The following is a 16,224-nucleotide window of genomic DNA, read 5'->3' on the forward strand; positions in this document are numbered from 1 at the left end:
CGTTTTATTCCTACAAATTGTAATGCAACAATAATCCAAATTGAATTGTTGCTAAGCCTTTTCTGCTTCCAGCTTGATTGTTTTTGCTTCTCAGTTTTTTCTGAATGTAAACTCAAAGTTACCACTATTTTGTTGGTTTATGTTTAAACAATTATAGATAATTATTTGCAGTCCTCTTAAAGTATAAAAATTGAGAAGTTTTGCAGCGAATATCACAAAATATCTTCATAATTTCTCTTATTATAATTATTTTCGTTACATAAGGAAAATGGGAAATGTAGCGTGGGTGACAGATGTAATATCACTTAATTTTATTATGTTTTAAACCATTTTCATCAATTAACTGGTTGCAAAAAAAAAATTTTTTAAATATTGTTTGCCTAGCATTATAATTAATTGATATTCTGACTTCTAAATATCTTTTCCCACATTTTGTCAGTTTCAGGGCTCCAGTAGTAGTGCGAAGAGAGGTAAAACATACAACCCAGGTGAGGAATATTTAATATTATAAAGTTTAAGCAGAATACAGCAGTAAAAAAGAGTTGGGGCTCCATAGCTGAAAAGCATTAAGGAAAATGTAAGAAATAAACAACGAGGGTCCTGGGGGTGAGATAAATCAACAAAGCTGTGCGTAGTTTAATTGCATCTCAGTCTTTTCAGATGGAGGGAGATGTTGTCGTATTTCCTTGGGAATAAGATTACCAATCAGCCGATTACCCCCATTCCTGACAGTTTTTAAGTAAGGGGACTAAAAGATACGTTATCTGCCGTCTACTCTCCATTAACTCCAGCTGTAGTAGCAGATTAGCAGATCTTTTAATTACAGACTAAAGGCTTTTTCTTTTACTCAACCTCTAAATTACACATCTCTCTAACTCGGGCCCTTTCAAGGAAGTGGGACGTTTATGGTGTCACTTGGATTCTCTCCTTCTCTGTTCAGGGTCTCCTCCTCCTCCTGCTGCTGCGTGCCGCTGAAAGAGTTAAGAAGATTTGGCAGCAAACAAGCCAGCCGGTGAGGGAGGACTTGGCTTCCGGTGGGCAGAGGCAGTCGGCTCACTTGCCCGGGATTAAGTGGGATCGGGAGAGATTACAGCCCTCCCTCTCTCTGCCTCTCGTTCCCTGCAGCTCGATGAAAGTGTAGTCCAGTCTCCGGGGATTCATTTCCCAGCATACACTGTATACATTTTGCTGCACCTGAATCGCTGCTATAAACTTTCAGGAGGATAAAAGCTTGGGCATTCCTGAGAATTCAGACAAAGGTAAGATTATTTATAACAGAAACACCTCGAGTCACTCCTGTTTTATTTCTTACAGGGAATCCCTTTTAACTACTGTTTGAATACATTGTGTGTTTTAACAGAATTCCTTTCCAGTCAAGATGAGGTATACAATCTGCCTTAATTTACTTTTGAAGTCTATCAAATGAAACAAATGTCCCACCTAACTTCCTACTATGAAACAGGTTCATATTGATACTAGTGTCAGCTCTCTCCTGGTGGTTCTCCAGCCAGAGATTAAGGTCCGCACATCTCCGTATTTACATGGCGTTGCTCATATACGAGCTGCCGTGAAGTGTGCCATTAACCCCTGACCCCCACACACTAACCTCTGAGGAAGTTGTGGCTTCTCCACCTGATCCCTCGGCTGGATTAACACCCAAAGGAGACTAAAACACTTACTGCATGTCACTTACTCTTGGTTGATAAAAAGAAAAGAAGGAAAAAGATCCTGTAAATTAATCGTGCAGCCCTTTCTTGTAGAGAAGTCCCAGTCCTTGACCTTTCTTATTGTATTTACTCAAACAGTCTTTAATGATCTTATTGCTTTTTCCGCTATGATACCTATATTTGCCTAAGAGGACCAATAAAGGTGTATCTATTCTTATTTTAGTTGACTCAAAAATACATTGAGGCAGGGACCATATTTATAATATTTGATAGGCACAGAGAAGCACAAATAAGAAAAGTAATAAATAAAGCAACCTTAAGTGGTAGATGAAAATAAAGGTGATTAAAGCAATATATCGTTATATGCAGAGAAAGGCGGAAGTTACTACATTTACCAGGATGCATTGCGTGCAAGAATTAGTTTGCAATACAAGCGAAAAGAACAATCAAGTTCTGTTTTTTATTCACATCAAGATAACACCTTCTCTCTGATTGGATATCCCGATAAAAAGGTGGAAAATGTTCCCCTTTAAGAATGAAGCATCTGTTTGTATTCGGCACTCGTCTAAAACTGTTTGTTGTGTTGCCTTCACTTTCCCAGGTCTTTCTGGTCCTCATAAGCAGGCAGCAGGTGGTTGTGGGTCAAAGGTCGGGGGTCCAGTGACCATGAGGCAGGCGGTGGAGGCTCAGGTGTTAAACACCCACTGCGAGCTAGGAGAACACGGTCAGTATATCTGGGACATTTAATATACCACCATAGCTTTCTGTGTATTTATAATCCGTGTGTGTGTGTGTGTGTGTGTGTGTGTGTGTGTGTGTGTGTGTGTGTGTGTGTGTGTGTGTGTGTGTGTGTGTGTGTGTGTGTGTGTGTGTGTGTGTGTGTGTGTGTGTGTGTGTGTGTGTGTGTGTGTGTGTGTGTGTGTGTGTGTGTGTGTGTGTGTGTGTGTGTGTGTGTGTGTGTGTGTGTGTGTGTGTGTGTGTGTGTGTGTGTGTGTGCGCGCAGGCCTGCGTCAGATCCTGACGGATGTGATCGAGGAGGTGAGGAAGTCTGTGAATCAGGACATCGATGGAGCTGAGATCCTCCACAGTCTGAACGCCCCCTGGCTGCTCTCACTGATCAAGGTCTGAAAACACTCTGAACATCCACTTTATTATTTAGTTATATAAATATATATAAATATTATCACCACTTGAATATTATAGTATTTATTATTAGTGATTAGTCACTCATATTCTTTTTATTTGTTATTACCTCCACAGGCAATACAGATGGACATACAAGCACAACTAGAAAATGCATTTCCTGCAGAAAATGCGTGCGAATGCTGTAAACTGTGAACATTTATGGCTGAAAATGCAGAAAAAGCTGAATGTGTTATTAGCTGAATGGTAGTTGCTTTTAGCTAAACAAATGCAGAAAAAGCTTAATATTTCAAAGAAAAGGTTTAAAAAAAGGTATAAACAACAACATGTATAGCCTTGCTGTCCTGAAATAGCTGAATAATGTAATAGTTGAATGGGTTCTGCAGCTGAAAATAGGCTGAAGGAGTTAAATATCAGATGTAAGTAGTAGTGAATGAATTTTTATTAAGATGAGAAAAGAAAGTAAAAAGGCTTGGGAAACTTTTGAACTAACTTGATGGTGAATGATCTGTCGCCATGCCAACGGCATTTGATGACATCCCATAATACTCTTAGATGTGTTGACGGCTGCATCGTTACCAAACCTGTGAAGTTTTGGGCCATTTCAAGCATTTTCACTGAAGTTATGAGAAAAACGTGTTTCATGGTGAGCATTGTGTTGCCATGGCAACGGCATTTGAAGAAATCTCAAAACTGTCCTGGAGATGTCTTCATGGCTGGACTGTTAGCACACATGTGAAGTTTGAGCACTTTTTGAACATTTTCATAGGAGTTACACATTAAATTAGGAGGTTACATTACTCTCTCTCTTCTCTTGATCGCCCTCTCTCTTCTCTCTCTCTTCTCTTGATCGCCCTCTCTCTCTTCTCTCTCTTCTAACCCTCAATCTTGATCTTCTCTTGATCATTCATCATCATCGGTGTGTGTCTGTGTTAGAGAGAGAATGTGTGTGTGTGTGTGTGTGTGTGTGTGTGTGTGTGTGTGTGTGTGTGTGTGTGTGTGTGTGTGTGTGTGTGTGTGTGTGTGTGTGTGTGTGTGTGTGTGTGTGTGTGTGTGTGTGTGTGTGTGTGTGTGTGTGTGTGTGTGTGTGTGTGTGTGTGTGTGTGTGTGTGTGTGTGTGTGTGTGTGTGTGTGTGTGTGTGTGTGTGTGTGGTTCCAATCTGCCCAGCAACACCATGACAACCAACTGCAGCACTGAGTCCCATAAGAATGCATTGGGGATTATATCTGACAATTTTGCCACCTGTTCAAAAACGATGGCTCTTATCAAAAAATGAGCAGACGGTGAGCATCAGGGAACCCCAAAGAACTGATATATGTTGTTTTTTTGGGTTTTGTGTGTAAAATGTGGAGATGGGAGCAGTTTGTCTAAAGTGTACTTCTCCCTGCTCTGAAGAAAGATCCAGAACAATTTAGGGGAATCAATTGGGAGCTAGCTGGACTTTTTCTCTCTTCATGCCCTCAAGAGGCATTTTGTTTAATTTTTTTTCTTAATCTTTTTTTATTTTCCAACCTAGGAGAGGTTTTCCTACGTTTTTCATGAAAAGATATGTCTGAGGAGTGTAGGGTTTGGGAATTATGGCAAGTTTAAAACATTTTGGGGGGAGAATTTCAGGCACTGCTGCACTCTGTTTTGAGATCAAAGCACTCTAGACTTAACGAGCTGCTCCATCCACTCTAATGTTAAAATCTGAAAAAGGCCTCTCTGCTAAGCTCCAAACTAATTCCAATATCTCAAAAAGTTGAAAATATATCAAAATTATTTTATACAAGTTTTATAGCTGAAGGTATTGTGATCATTTGAAAGTTGGAATGAAGTGTCTGGCTGAAATTATGTGGAAGGAGATGCATTTGGCGCAAAGTGTAAGAAAAGTGGATTTAAAGGCATCTCCCATTGACTTCAATGTTAAAAAAAAAGTTTAAAAAGCTGAATATTTCAAAAAGTATAAAATATTTTTAAAAAGTTGAAGGTTTCCCATCGATTCCTGAACAGGCTGAATAGTTTAATATTTGAATGGTTTCTGTAGCTGAAAATAAGCTGAAGTTATGGAGAGCCAAAGTATTGGCTGAAATAAGTTTAAAGGTGACATGTCATGTTTTTCCGGTTATTGCCCGTCCCCTTGTGTGTTATGAAGGTTTTTATGCATGTAAACGGTGTGCAGAGTCATAACCCTCAAAGTACACCATGTAGGGAGTAAAACTCTAAAACAGAAAATACCTCCCCAAAACGCCTCGTTGGAGATACGTCACTGTCCATTTGATTCTTCCGGGGACATCATGATGTCATGTCGTCCCCGGAATGAAAGGGACCAATCCGTGGAGCCGTTACGTTACGTCCGCGGAGCCGTTACGTTAAGCCCCCGCTGATTGGTCCAAATTGACCAATCCACGGACTTCCTCACACACTCAGTGCAGGCAGCTCTGCTGATTTCTCCTCCCTGGCTGCAGGCTGATAACAGACAGTTGGGATCGCGGCGAAATTCTTTCTGCAGACCCATTCTCACAGCGTTTATCAACCTTTTTCTTACTCAATATCAAGCCACACTTATTGTTTTTACTTCGGCTGTGACTTTGTGTGTGCTCAGGGTGAGTTTGGCTGTGTTTCGCTGTGTATCGCTAAACAAGGAAATCACACCTCCACGGAGCTTAGCGCGATTCACAACGTCCCGACTGGTCCCGACCAATCGGAGCACACTGGGCTCACAGGGAGGGGGGGGGGGGGCAAGAGCTGCAACGAGCCGTTTAGTGGAGAGAGAGAATACACATACTTTACAGAGATGCTGTATGCGAAACCAATGTGAGTTTGGAAAATTGCACAGTATAAATCTATTCCAGTAGACCACAACAATGGAATTATGATCAGTGGAAATGGCCATGACATGTGACCTTTAAGTTTAAGTTTAAGGGGAAGAATAAAGATTTGAAGTACTAATAAAGATATGTTGGCCACAGGTGTTTGATGGCTGTGAAATGTAAAACATCTAATCCTTTATTTCACAAAATGTTTCCTTTTTTGTCAAATACAACATTGGTAACAAATTCTACTTTCATTTGACCTTCAATAGATTGTCCTAGGATGGGATGTGAACACAAATAACTCTAGATGTAGGAAACCAATCATTTAACGGCATGTCAAAGACCGGTTGAGGGAAATGTGGGCTTAGATACAAACATAAAAGCCTCAAGGTGTTTAACAATACATTTGAAACTTGAAATGTTATTTCTTTATCATCATTTTAACATTGTTTTCAGGTTTACGAGTGTCTCCAAACGTTCCTGAGTGATTCCCCAGCTCCGGCTCTGGACTACGCTTCAGGACTCTCACTCCAGGTTACTCTTCTTTTATGTTTTATTACCAACTCACATTCATCTGGTGGAAGCCTTTCATTATAAATGTCGGACTTTGCTTTGTGTAGTTGCTGATTGACATCAGATCGTTGCCGGGCTGCTCTGAAGAGGCCAACGAGCTTTACCGCCTCCTGAGACAGCCTCACCTGCAGGTAGGAAGTCTGAATGTGTTGTCTTTTTATCATTGGATATACTTTGCATATATCATTTACAGCAACATAACTTCATGGACAAGCTGAGAAACCAAGTCTCCTTTGAGCAGCATCTCATTCATGTCATTTATAGGCATTTAAATTCACTTTAATTTAAGAAAAGGCACAAAAACATGTTGAAACAAAACTTAATTTATATTAAGTTGGGTTATAATACGAACATGCAGCAAGAAGTGCTCCACTAGATTCAAACAACAACAAAAAAGGAAACTAAAAATATCAACAATAACATGCTATAATTAAATAAAAAGCCAATCCAATAAACACAAGGGATGATCAAATGTTTTTTAAAACAAAGATTAAAGCATGCATGGTGAGGACGGTTTAAAGGCACACGAAGTGACTGTTATTTTGAATATGTTGATTGTTGTGCTTTTATTTATGTGTGCATGTGTATAAATGTGTCTGTTGAATGTGTGTACATATTTTATACATATTTTGTATTCCTCGGGATTGTGGGAAACGCACAAACTGAAAGATTGACAATAAAGTTGACTTTGACATGAAAGTTGTGAAAATGAACCAGAATAGCTTGTTTTTGCTTATAAACTGATGGCTGGTGATCTCTTGCAGGCTCTGCTCTCAGCTCACGATACGGTGGCCCAGAAGGACTACGAGCCAGTTCTGCCTCCGATGCCCGACGAGCTGCCGGAGGAAGAGGAGGCCACCAGGACCGTCTGCCTGGTGAAGAACAAACAGCCTCTGGTGAGCTACACAACCAAAGTCTCCTCAATCCGTCATGTAACACCTCGAAAGAATCTTTGTTTCTTAGAACACATTACAAATTGCATCAGTGGAGAAATTCTGCACATAGTAGGTCTTAACACATATATCAAGATATTTGTCACATAACACACAAATATAGGGACACAAAAGGAACATGGAATTAGTGATTTGAGTGAACTGACCCTTTAGACTGCATTTCATGTGTCGGAGAGTTGCTTTGTGTTTTTGTCATATTTAGATTGAGCTATGTATGTATCCGCCTGTGAACCATGCATACATCCCAGCATATCAACTGGAGCACAACGTCTCAAAGCAGAGGCTCATGGGTATTTTAATATGTAGGCTTTTTTATTTGTGCCAAATTGAAATCGGCGGACTGCATCCAACAGAGACCAGATGTTTGGATTTTATAATCTGTCATTTTAGTAATTGTCTGCTGCTGATGCTACAGATTTCCTCCCCGCAGAAACCACTGGGAACATGAGGATATTAAAGGTTGTCAACGTATGCAAAATACTAACATGTCTTGTAATAAGTTTGTCTTTTGAGTTTTTTATTTGACAACAAAGTATTAACTGAACTTTAAGGAAGACAATCATGGTATAAAGGAAACATATGATCATTGTTCACAAAGCAAACTTAAGTCATTTCCTATGCAAAAGATGTCACGCTTATTGCAGACTTTTAGAAACTGGGATGGACATTTTTCACGTTTTCTTAAATTAAAATAGACCAAGCCATTTAAATTAAATAGTTATTCTATAAAGAACCATTAGTAGCAGCCCTATAACCATATAACCACCGTGAGAGCTTGGCTGTTTGTCAGAGATATAGTAAAGACCCATTTTCTAGCACCAAGCGCACAGCAATTTAAAGTATTGATATGATTTTGAGAATGGTCAGAGATGATATCTTTTAAATGTAGTTTCTTTTCGCAGTCTTGAACATGTCTCTCTACCTTTTGAGTGATTGTGTTGTCTCACAGCTCCCCCACCAGAGACTGGGTGCCTCCTCCCCGTGTGCGAAACGATGCAAAGAGAGGGTCCGAAATCACTGGGACACCCTGGAGACCCAGGAGAGCCTGCTGAAAGGCGGTGCATTCAGGGTCCAAAGCCATGCCGCAGGAACTGTGAAGACCTCGTCGTCGTGTAGCTCTCGCAGGGGCAGCTTCCTCCCGTGCGATGCTCTTTGTCCCGCAGCAGCAGCAGCAGCAGCAGCAGCAGCAGCGCGGCCGTACGCTCCTCCTCGATTTCATTCGACGTGTAAATATCAGATGTGCTGTGGCAAGCCGCTGAGCCCGTGTAGAGTGTGTTACTCCGGGCTGATCTGGGATCAGAGTGTTCACCGCTCTGCGCCCTCCGTCTACAGCTCTGTGCTCATCGGTAAGAAAAAAGAGTCATCTTCATCCATCCTTCATCACAGGAACTCGTGGACTCTCATCGGGGCGGCACGAAGTATAGTTTTGCGGCCAACTGGCACGATTCAAGCAAGCGATCAGTGGTGTAAAGTAACTAAGTACATTTACTCAAGTAGTATACTTCAGTACACTTTTGAGTTTCTTACTTTACTTGAGTATTAAATCAGCCTTTACCAGCTTTGAGAGCACTTTAATGATCAATCATTATCAAACATATCACATATATTATTCTGAAATGGACCAATCTCAACGACTACTTTTACTGTCGCTACTTTCACTATATTTGGCTGATAATACTTTTATACTTTCACTTGAGGAACATTTCGAATGGAGGACTTTTACTGTAACAGACTATTCCTTCACTCGGGTACTTCTACTTTTACTCAAGTACAACATCTGAGTACATCTCCCACCTCTACAGGCAATTTATTTTCAAGCAATATACTGAAAAAAAGAAAGGAATACTGTGATGTGTTTCATTATTTATTTATCAAGATTTAGCAGCTGTTTTGTCATAGGCACATCAGCTGACAGACTAGTTTAAGAAATGGAAGTCGTCCAACAACACTCAATATATCATGAGTAATTCTTATATGTGCAGCCCTATGGATTAATAATGTCTGTGCTTCTGTTGGAGACAACATCATGGAGGGGCTGGACAGTGGGGATGAAGCAGGAGAGTCCCCCTCCTCCCCCCCCACAGCCCGCCGCTGGACGCTATCCCCCCCGTGTCTCACCGTGCCGTACTACACCAACGCGGACCACTACCTCCACCCAGGCCTGCCTCCCCGTCTCCAAGGCCAAACCCCCCGCATCCGCACCGCCCCCCCCAGCCCCCTGTGCCCTCGCCGCTTGGTGAACATCCCCCGGGTGCCCCCCCCCATGGAGCTGGCCAAGCAGGAGAGCCTGGACGAGCTGAGGACCACGGTGCAGCTGGCCGCCTGCTCCATGGAGAGCAGCACCAAGGACATCAAGATGCTAGGGGAAAAGATGGCCGCCGCCACGGACCGCATGTCGGAGACGGTGCAGGACAACTCCCAGGCCCTGGTGCTGCTCTCTCAGGTGGTGGACCGGCTGCAGACCCTCCTTGTGCCCCCCCAGGACTCCCCCAAGAAGATGCGAGCGCAGCATCCATCCCTGACGCACCAATCCAGATTCCCCTCTCTCCCTTCCTCCTCCTCTTCCTCCAGCTCCCTCAGCAGCTTCCTGGAAGCCCCCTCCCCCTCTCAGGGGACCAGCGGCCTCTCCGTGTCCTGCAGTGGGTCCCCCCGCCCCGCCCTGAAGAGCGCCCAGTCACCACAGAAGAAGAAGAAGCTGCAGCAAGCGTCCAAGCAGCCTCTCACCAACGGCCTGCAGGAGGAGGACAAGAGGACGCCGCCCACTGTGAGACGCTCTCACCAGAGGAAGAGGAGGAGGAGGAAGGCCACATGAGGGACGCAGAAGAGTTTCCACGAGTGGACTTTAAGGGTCCTTTCAAGCCGTCTGCACCGAGGGGCCGACCAGCGAGCGAGCACGGTGGTAGCTGACGTTTATTTCCTACTTTTTGTTGCATTTTTCACCATTTTCTTCCATCGTTTGTGGATCATTCCATTCTTTCTCATTTCCACTCGGGACGGATTCTGGAAACTAAACACAAGGGTGCTTATTTCCAGATCTACGATGTTACACTACTTTGTTTTGTAGCAATATATAAATAAATTCATAAGACCCTTGATTCCTTTCACCCCCACCTCCACTGCTTTCTTCTCACGTCTCATTTCAGGAACTTCACTTTGTGTTTGTCACTTGGTTTGTTCCTAAACTGTCAAACATTTCACATCCTGTCCAAGCCTTCCCAAGACTTCACCACGTGTATGTGTTTGTTGTGAGTCTTTCACATTAGCTTTATTTGTCTTCTGTTCTCATATCTTCTCTGTTCCAGGGAGCGACTATAAAAAGAAACGAGAACACGGGGGAGATTTTCATCGCCCGGGTGATTCACGGAGGTCTGGCTGATCGCAGTGGTGAGCATTTCCTCTCAAAGATAATGTCAACAATTAAAGATTTCTACGTCTAACATACTTTTCCAACGGTCAAACCTGAATGCTCAAACGTTATTGCATTTCCTGTTGATTCTCTTTTTTCATAAATATGTATTGTAGTCTTACCCAGGTCAAATATGTAATAAAAAGAGCATCTGCACACTCGAATACGTGCAAAAGACTTTTTAATAAGTCAGAGACCTTCTTCAAGACAAGAACTGTTAGATTGAATGTTTATTAATAAGTACGTTTTGTAACCTTGGTGACTTCAGAGACTCAGGGTTACAGGAAATTATAGTTAAGTCTCATTTTAATTTGTATCATGTGTGCAGGGTTGCTGCATGCAGGGGACAGGATCGTAGAGGTGAACGGGTTCCCTGTCGACGGGATGGAGCCAGAGCAAGTCATCCAAGTTGTGGTACGTCTTTTTTGGAAGGATACCAACACAAATATGATCATTTCAATATGTATTCATCCCCAAAGGACTTTTTGATGCAGAAATGGTTGCTGTCCAATGCCATCACAGCACCTTTTCACATGTCGAAACAGATTCATGTTTTGAAAATGCTTTGAAATGCAGCTCAGTTTCTAATAATCCTAGGAACCATTCATATCTACTCATTAATCCCGGTTCTGTCTCTCCAACCAATCAGCAAGTGAGGGCGCAGGGCACCATCGTGTTTAAAGTCGTGCCCATCACAGAGAGGCAGGTCCACAACCAGACCATGGTAAGTCATCTACACACACACACACTCATGACATCACACACACACATCCTCATATTAACCTCGCTGCTCTGGGGTCAGCTGTACGTGCGGGCCATGGCGGACTACAGCCCGGAGCAGGACCCCTCCATCCCCTGCGCCGACGCCGGGATGAGTTTCAAGAAGGGGGACGTTCTGGAGGTGGTGGATCAGACCGACGCCCTCTGGTGGCAGGCCAAGAAACTGCCCGACAACTCCTCCTGCGCCGGACTCATCCCCTCCACCAACCTGCTCAAACGGTGAGGGATCTACTGACATGCTGCTGCTGCCCTATTATGATTACTATGCATTATTTAAAGGTCTCCTATCATGCAAAATGCACTTTTTGAAGTCTTGTATACATTAATATGTGTCCCCGGTGTCAGGGAACTCACAAAGTGTCAGAAAACAAAACCCTCTCTCTTTCCCTCCGTACCCACATCTCAAAACACGGAGCTGATCTAGATTTGCGTCCGATATCACGTAATATCCTAAATGTGGACCTACGGCCCGATCAGAAACAATGCGCAACATTTTGGAAGTAATATGGTCTGTGTTTACATTAGCAAGCGTCGCTAACACTCAGAGCTAACCTGTACTGGGGAGAGTATGTGTAAAGAAGCAGGAAATAAAAAGGTACTCACCTTGTGGTAAACCATTTGAGCTCCATATTGTTTCAGAAATAATCCTCGATGTGGTTTGGAACATGATAGAATTCTTCTCCATAAGCTCCCCCCCAGAATCAGCACTAACATGGCTGAAATAGAGGGATATGAGGGATGTCTAAAATGCATGATCTGTTTGGTATTTTCAGCTAAACACCTCACAGACATGTTTTTTATATATTTGTATATATCTGAGACGTATAATAAATGCCTAAAATAGTATAATAGGAGAAGTTTAAACCGTACATGTGGTGTTGTGACAGGAAGCAGAGGGAGTCCTGGTGGTCTCAGCCTTATCAGCCAAACACCTGCATACACACCTGTAAGTTCATTTCAATTTCATCACACTTTAAATCCAAGTTTCTCAGCCTCTGTTCAAACCTTTCATTGTGTTTTACTCCATGCTTCCTGAAGTGAGCACTGTAGAGGAAGGTGAGCAGATTGCACCGACAGCTTTAGAAACAAAAGATTGTAATGTGTTGTAACGACTCCTTTTCCCCCACAGAGGAAGACATGATGGCCATCGATGACACATGTGTAGAAGCAGGTAAAGCTCCACCTGAGATGTATTCTTGTTATAATTCCTACACACACGTATGATTAATTTCCCTCTGTGTTATTTGGATTGCATCAGACGAGGAGGCATTTGAATCTGGTAGGTAAGTTTATTTCATTTCAACTGGTTTAGACTCTGAATTCTGAATAACTCTTCCTCATGTCCTTCATCTGAGGCATTCTGTATCGTTTGTTTTTTATTCTCCTGCGGGGAAATGTCAGAAGAGCTCAGAGAAGGTGAGAAAACATATTTTCAGTTGATCTGAATAGACTCACTGCTTGCTTAAAGAGAAAAATAAATACGTGCCATTGGTGCATTGCATTGTGGGAATTGTAGGACCTTTTTTCTTGACCCACAAAAGAGCAGTCTGAACCTTAACCCTTTAACCTTTCATTCTTCTTGGCCAGGTCAGCATTGCAAATGAGATTCTATCTCAATGCTTTTATCTGGTTAAATAAAGGTTAAATAAATAAAATAAAATGTGTTAAAGCCCCCCAGCTTACGGGAAGTTCTGCATTTATTTCTCCTTCATTTGCATTCATGTGTTCCTGTCTGCTTGTTCCAGAGGAGGATGATTTCAGCACTGACTTAGGTAAGTCTGAACTCTCTTTATGACGTTCTCTCAAAGAGATCGCATGAACCTATCACAGACCATTCCTCACTAACATCACCTTTCCTTTCTCTGCCAGTGGGCTTCAGGCGTAGCATGCGTCTGTGTCGGCGGCGGAGTCACAGCACCGCCCAGCCGTCCTGCCCCCCCCGCTGCCCCAACAGCTGCTGCAGCGCCCTTGGCAGCCCGTACGAGGAGGTGGTGCGCTACCAACGCCACCCGCAGGACGCACACCGCCTCATCACACTCTTAGGTACAATATAATGGTTTAATGTGGCACTTTTCTGCATTAAAATGTCTTAAAACGAGAGACATGTGTCATATTTTATTATGCAAATCCACTTTTCATTTATTTTCTACATCAACATGTGTCCCCTCTGTGGAAAGAGACTCTGAAAGTTCCAGGAACAAAGACCCCCTCTCTTTTTGTCCTGATCCATTTCTATAAAAACCTGTCTGAAAATGAGCTGATCAGATTTCGGCCACTTTATGATGTCATAACGATGTTTTGGCTTGTTAACCATTAGCCAATCAGCAACCAAGGTAACCCCCCCCCCCCCCTATCACCTGAATCTCCTCCTAGAGCACCATTGAGTTCTTTGTAACCAAATCTCTCTCAGAGGGGCGTTGGGAGGGGCTCCTTATTTTCATCTAAAGTAACACAGAGAATCAGCACTTTGGAAACAGGGCTGAAACAGAGGGGATTATGGGATGCTGCAATGATCTGTTTGGTGTTTCGGCCAATCAGAGACAGGCTCTGTGTATATCTGAGACCTATAATAAATTGATGAAAAACAGTATACTAGGGGACCTTTAAGTTGAATTGATTCCCAATGGTGCATTTCATTTGGTCGCCTGTTAAAATGGTATGAAATAGCAAAGTCGATGAAATGTATGATTATGATAAGGTCTTTCTTTTTCTCTCAGGTCCGTCTGGTGTGGGGGTGAATGAACTTCGGAGGCGCTTGATTGAAATCAACCCAAAAATCTTCCAGGGAGCGGTACCTCGTACGTGCTTTAACACATCAAATACAAGTGTACACAAAAATAAACATCAAAATTACAGCTCTGAAAAGTTTGTATTCTCTCTGGGAGCTTCTTGTACGATAATATATTTGTAATTTTCTGTCTCCTTTCATATTTTATTTTATTTTTTCCAGACACTTCAAGAGCACCCAGAGAATACGAGGAGTCCGGCAGAGAATATCATTTCATCAGCCGAGAAATCTTCGACAACATGATTCAAAACAACAGGTACTCTGCTGTGAATCCACTAATAACAAATGAACGTAGCGCCACAATAACTTAAACACAATGTATTCGTGCTTTCTACCAGTCTCTAATAAATGTGAGCCTTTAACATCCACTGACATTCTGAAATGCAAGTTCGTGATTATGCAAAAAGTGCTAGAAATGTACGTGTGTTTTATAAACAATCTGATTGTCCTGCAGGTTTCTGGAGTACGGCGAGTACAAAGGAAGTCTGTACGGCACCAGCGTGGAGTCTGTGAGGGAGGTCTTAAACAGCGGGAAGATCTGCGTCATGGACATAGAGCCAAATGTAAGATGTACTCCTACATCCTTGTCCTTTCCGTTTAGAGAACTGCTTTTTTAAAGGCTTCATCTCTCCTGTCAGGCCATCCCGGCAGTGAGGACCCACGAGCTGAAGGCCTACATCATCTACGTGAAGCCTCCCCCCCACGAGCGCCTCAAGGAGACCAGGCGGGGGGCGCACATCACCACCAACTACTACGTGAACCGGCCGTTCAAAGTAACCCCCCCCCCCCCTCATATTATTTCCATTTTGTGAGCTGGATGTTCTTACCTCAGGCTGGGAATACCCTGTGACAACATTTTCTTAAATAATCACAGAGCCTGTAATTATAATTCTACATTTCCCAGATACATTTTGTAGATTTACAAGAAAGAGACTTGTTTATTCTCTCGGATAAAAAGTGGGGATTTGCAAAGTAAAGAAATGTGTCTCGTTTCTTGTCAAATGTATGACTTCCACGATTTTTTTCCGAGTATTTTAACTTTTTTTTTTAGCTAGCATACACCAATGTAGTAAAGGCAGGCTGTACACTATGTTAGTTTTGAGGTTTTCAAAAACATTAAGACAGTAAAATCAATGTAAGTTGAGACACTCTAACTAACAGATAACAAGTATGTTTGCTTCAGAATTCAAATCAATATAGAACAATACAAAAAAATATATATTTGGTCGACTATGAGAAGCCGAATCTCAGTTACATGGCAATAAAAAAAAAAAATCTTGAGTAGCCTACTAGTGGCCCTGATTTTAAGTATGACAATTTATTTTCAGTTATTTTGCTTTGTTATTATGATTATTATTATACCACACCTTGTTTGAGCTATATTAAAAAATCCCTTCTGACTGTTGTGTCCTCCAACAGGATGAAGACTTCCAGGAGATTGAAGAATCCGCCCGTAAAATCGAGTCTCAATTCTGCCAGTTCTTTGACCACGTGATCGTTAACGACGAGCTGCAAGACTCGTGCGTCCAGATGCTGACGGCGGTGAGGAAGGCGCAGGACGAGCCGCAGTGGGTCCCCGCCAGCTGGATACGACCCACCAGCACGTAAGGGTGGAGGTGGAGGCGGAGGCAAGGGGGACCAGAGAAATGGGACCACCGAACCATGACAAAAATCGTAATTTAAATCTAAAGGCAACAGAGATGACCGATGAATTGAGAAAAGGATCAATGCCATATCTCTCTCTCAGTTTGTAATCATCATTTTATTACAGGCAGCTTACGTGCCCTTCTCCACACTCTTTTACACAGACCTGCGAAAAGAATGTGATTTGATGTTTACATACTAGAAGTGGTTTCTTGTTAATTGTGTTGTTTTTCATTTAACATTTGTGTCATTTCTTTGGGTTTTGCTAAAAATGTGTCATTGCATGCCAAAAAAAACATGTATTAAACCTGGCACAAAAAAATACACTCTTGTGTCCTTATTTAATTCAACTGATGTGATAATATACAAAAGTAAAAGCAATGATGTTGTAATATTTGTACCTATTTGTGATATTAATAAACCACTTCTGATAGTAATGCTTTAATTCATGTTGGTTATCTGATTTGTTACTTT

At 42.3% G+C, this 16,224-nt stretch overlaps 1 protein-coding gene across 1 annotated transcript; it reads left to right on the plus strand.

Moving 5' to 3' along the window:
* The first annotated feature begins 449 nt into the window (after positions 1-449).
* LOC117456375 (MAGUK p55 subfamily member 4-like) lies at positions 450-16,195 on the plus strand. Its single transcript, XM_034096230.1, has 23 exons — positions 450-488; positions 941-1,259; positions 2,269-2,391; positions 2,671-2,789; positions 6,063-6,140; positions 6,227-6,310; positions 6,944-7,075; positions 10,435-10,516; positions 10,867-10,952; positions 11,188-11,262; positions 11,341-11,537; positions 12,206-12,264; positions 12,357-12,374; positions 12,448-12,489; positions 12,577-12,597; positions 12,720-12,734; positions 13,064-13,090; positions 13,188-13,361; positions 14,036-14,116; positions 14,269-14,362; positions 14,561-14,669; positions 14,745-14,879; positions 15,526-16,195. The coding sequence occupies exons 3-23, from the start codon at positions 2,334-2,336 to the stop codon at positions 15,712-15,714; spliced, it is 1,875 nt and encodes a 624-aa protein (XP_033952121.1). The 5' UTR covers positions 450-488; positions 941-1,259; positions 2,269-2,333; the 3' UTR covers positions 15,715-16,195.
* Positions 16,196-16,224: the final 29 nt, after the last annotated feature.

Source organism: Pseudochaenichthys georgianus, chromosome 2, assembly GCF_902827115.2.
Source record: "Pseudochaenichthys georgianus chromosome 2, fPseGeo1.2, whole genome shotgun sequence".
Taxonomy (NCBI): domain Eukaryota; kingdom Metazoa; phylum Chordata; class Actinopteri; order Perciformes; family Channichthyidae; genus Pseudochaenichthys; species Pseudochaenichthys georgianus.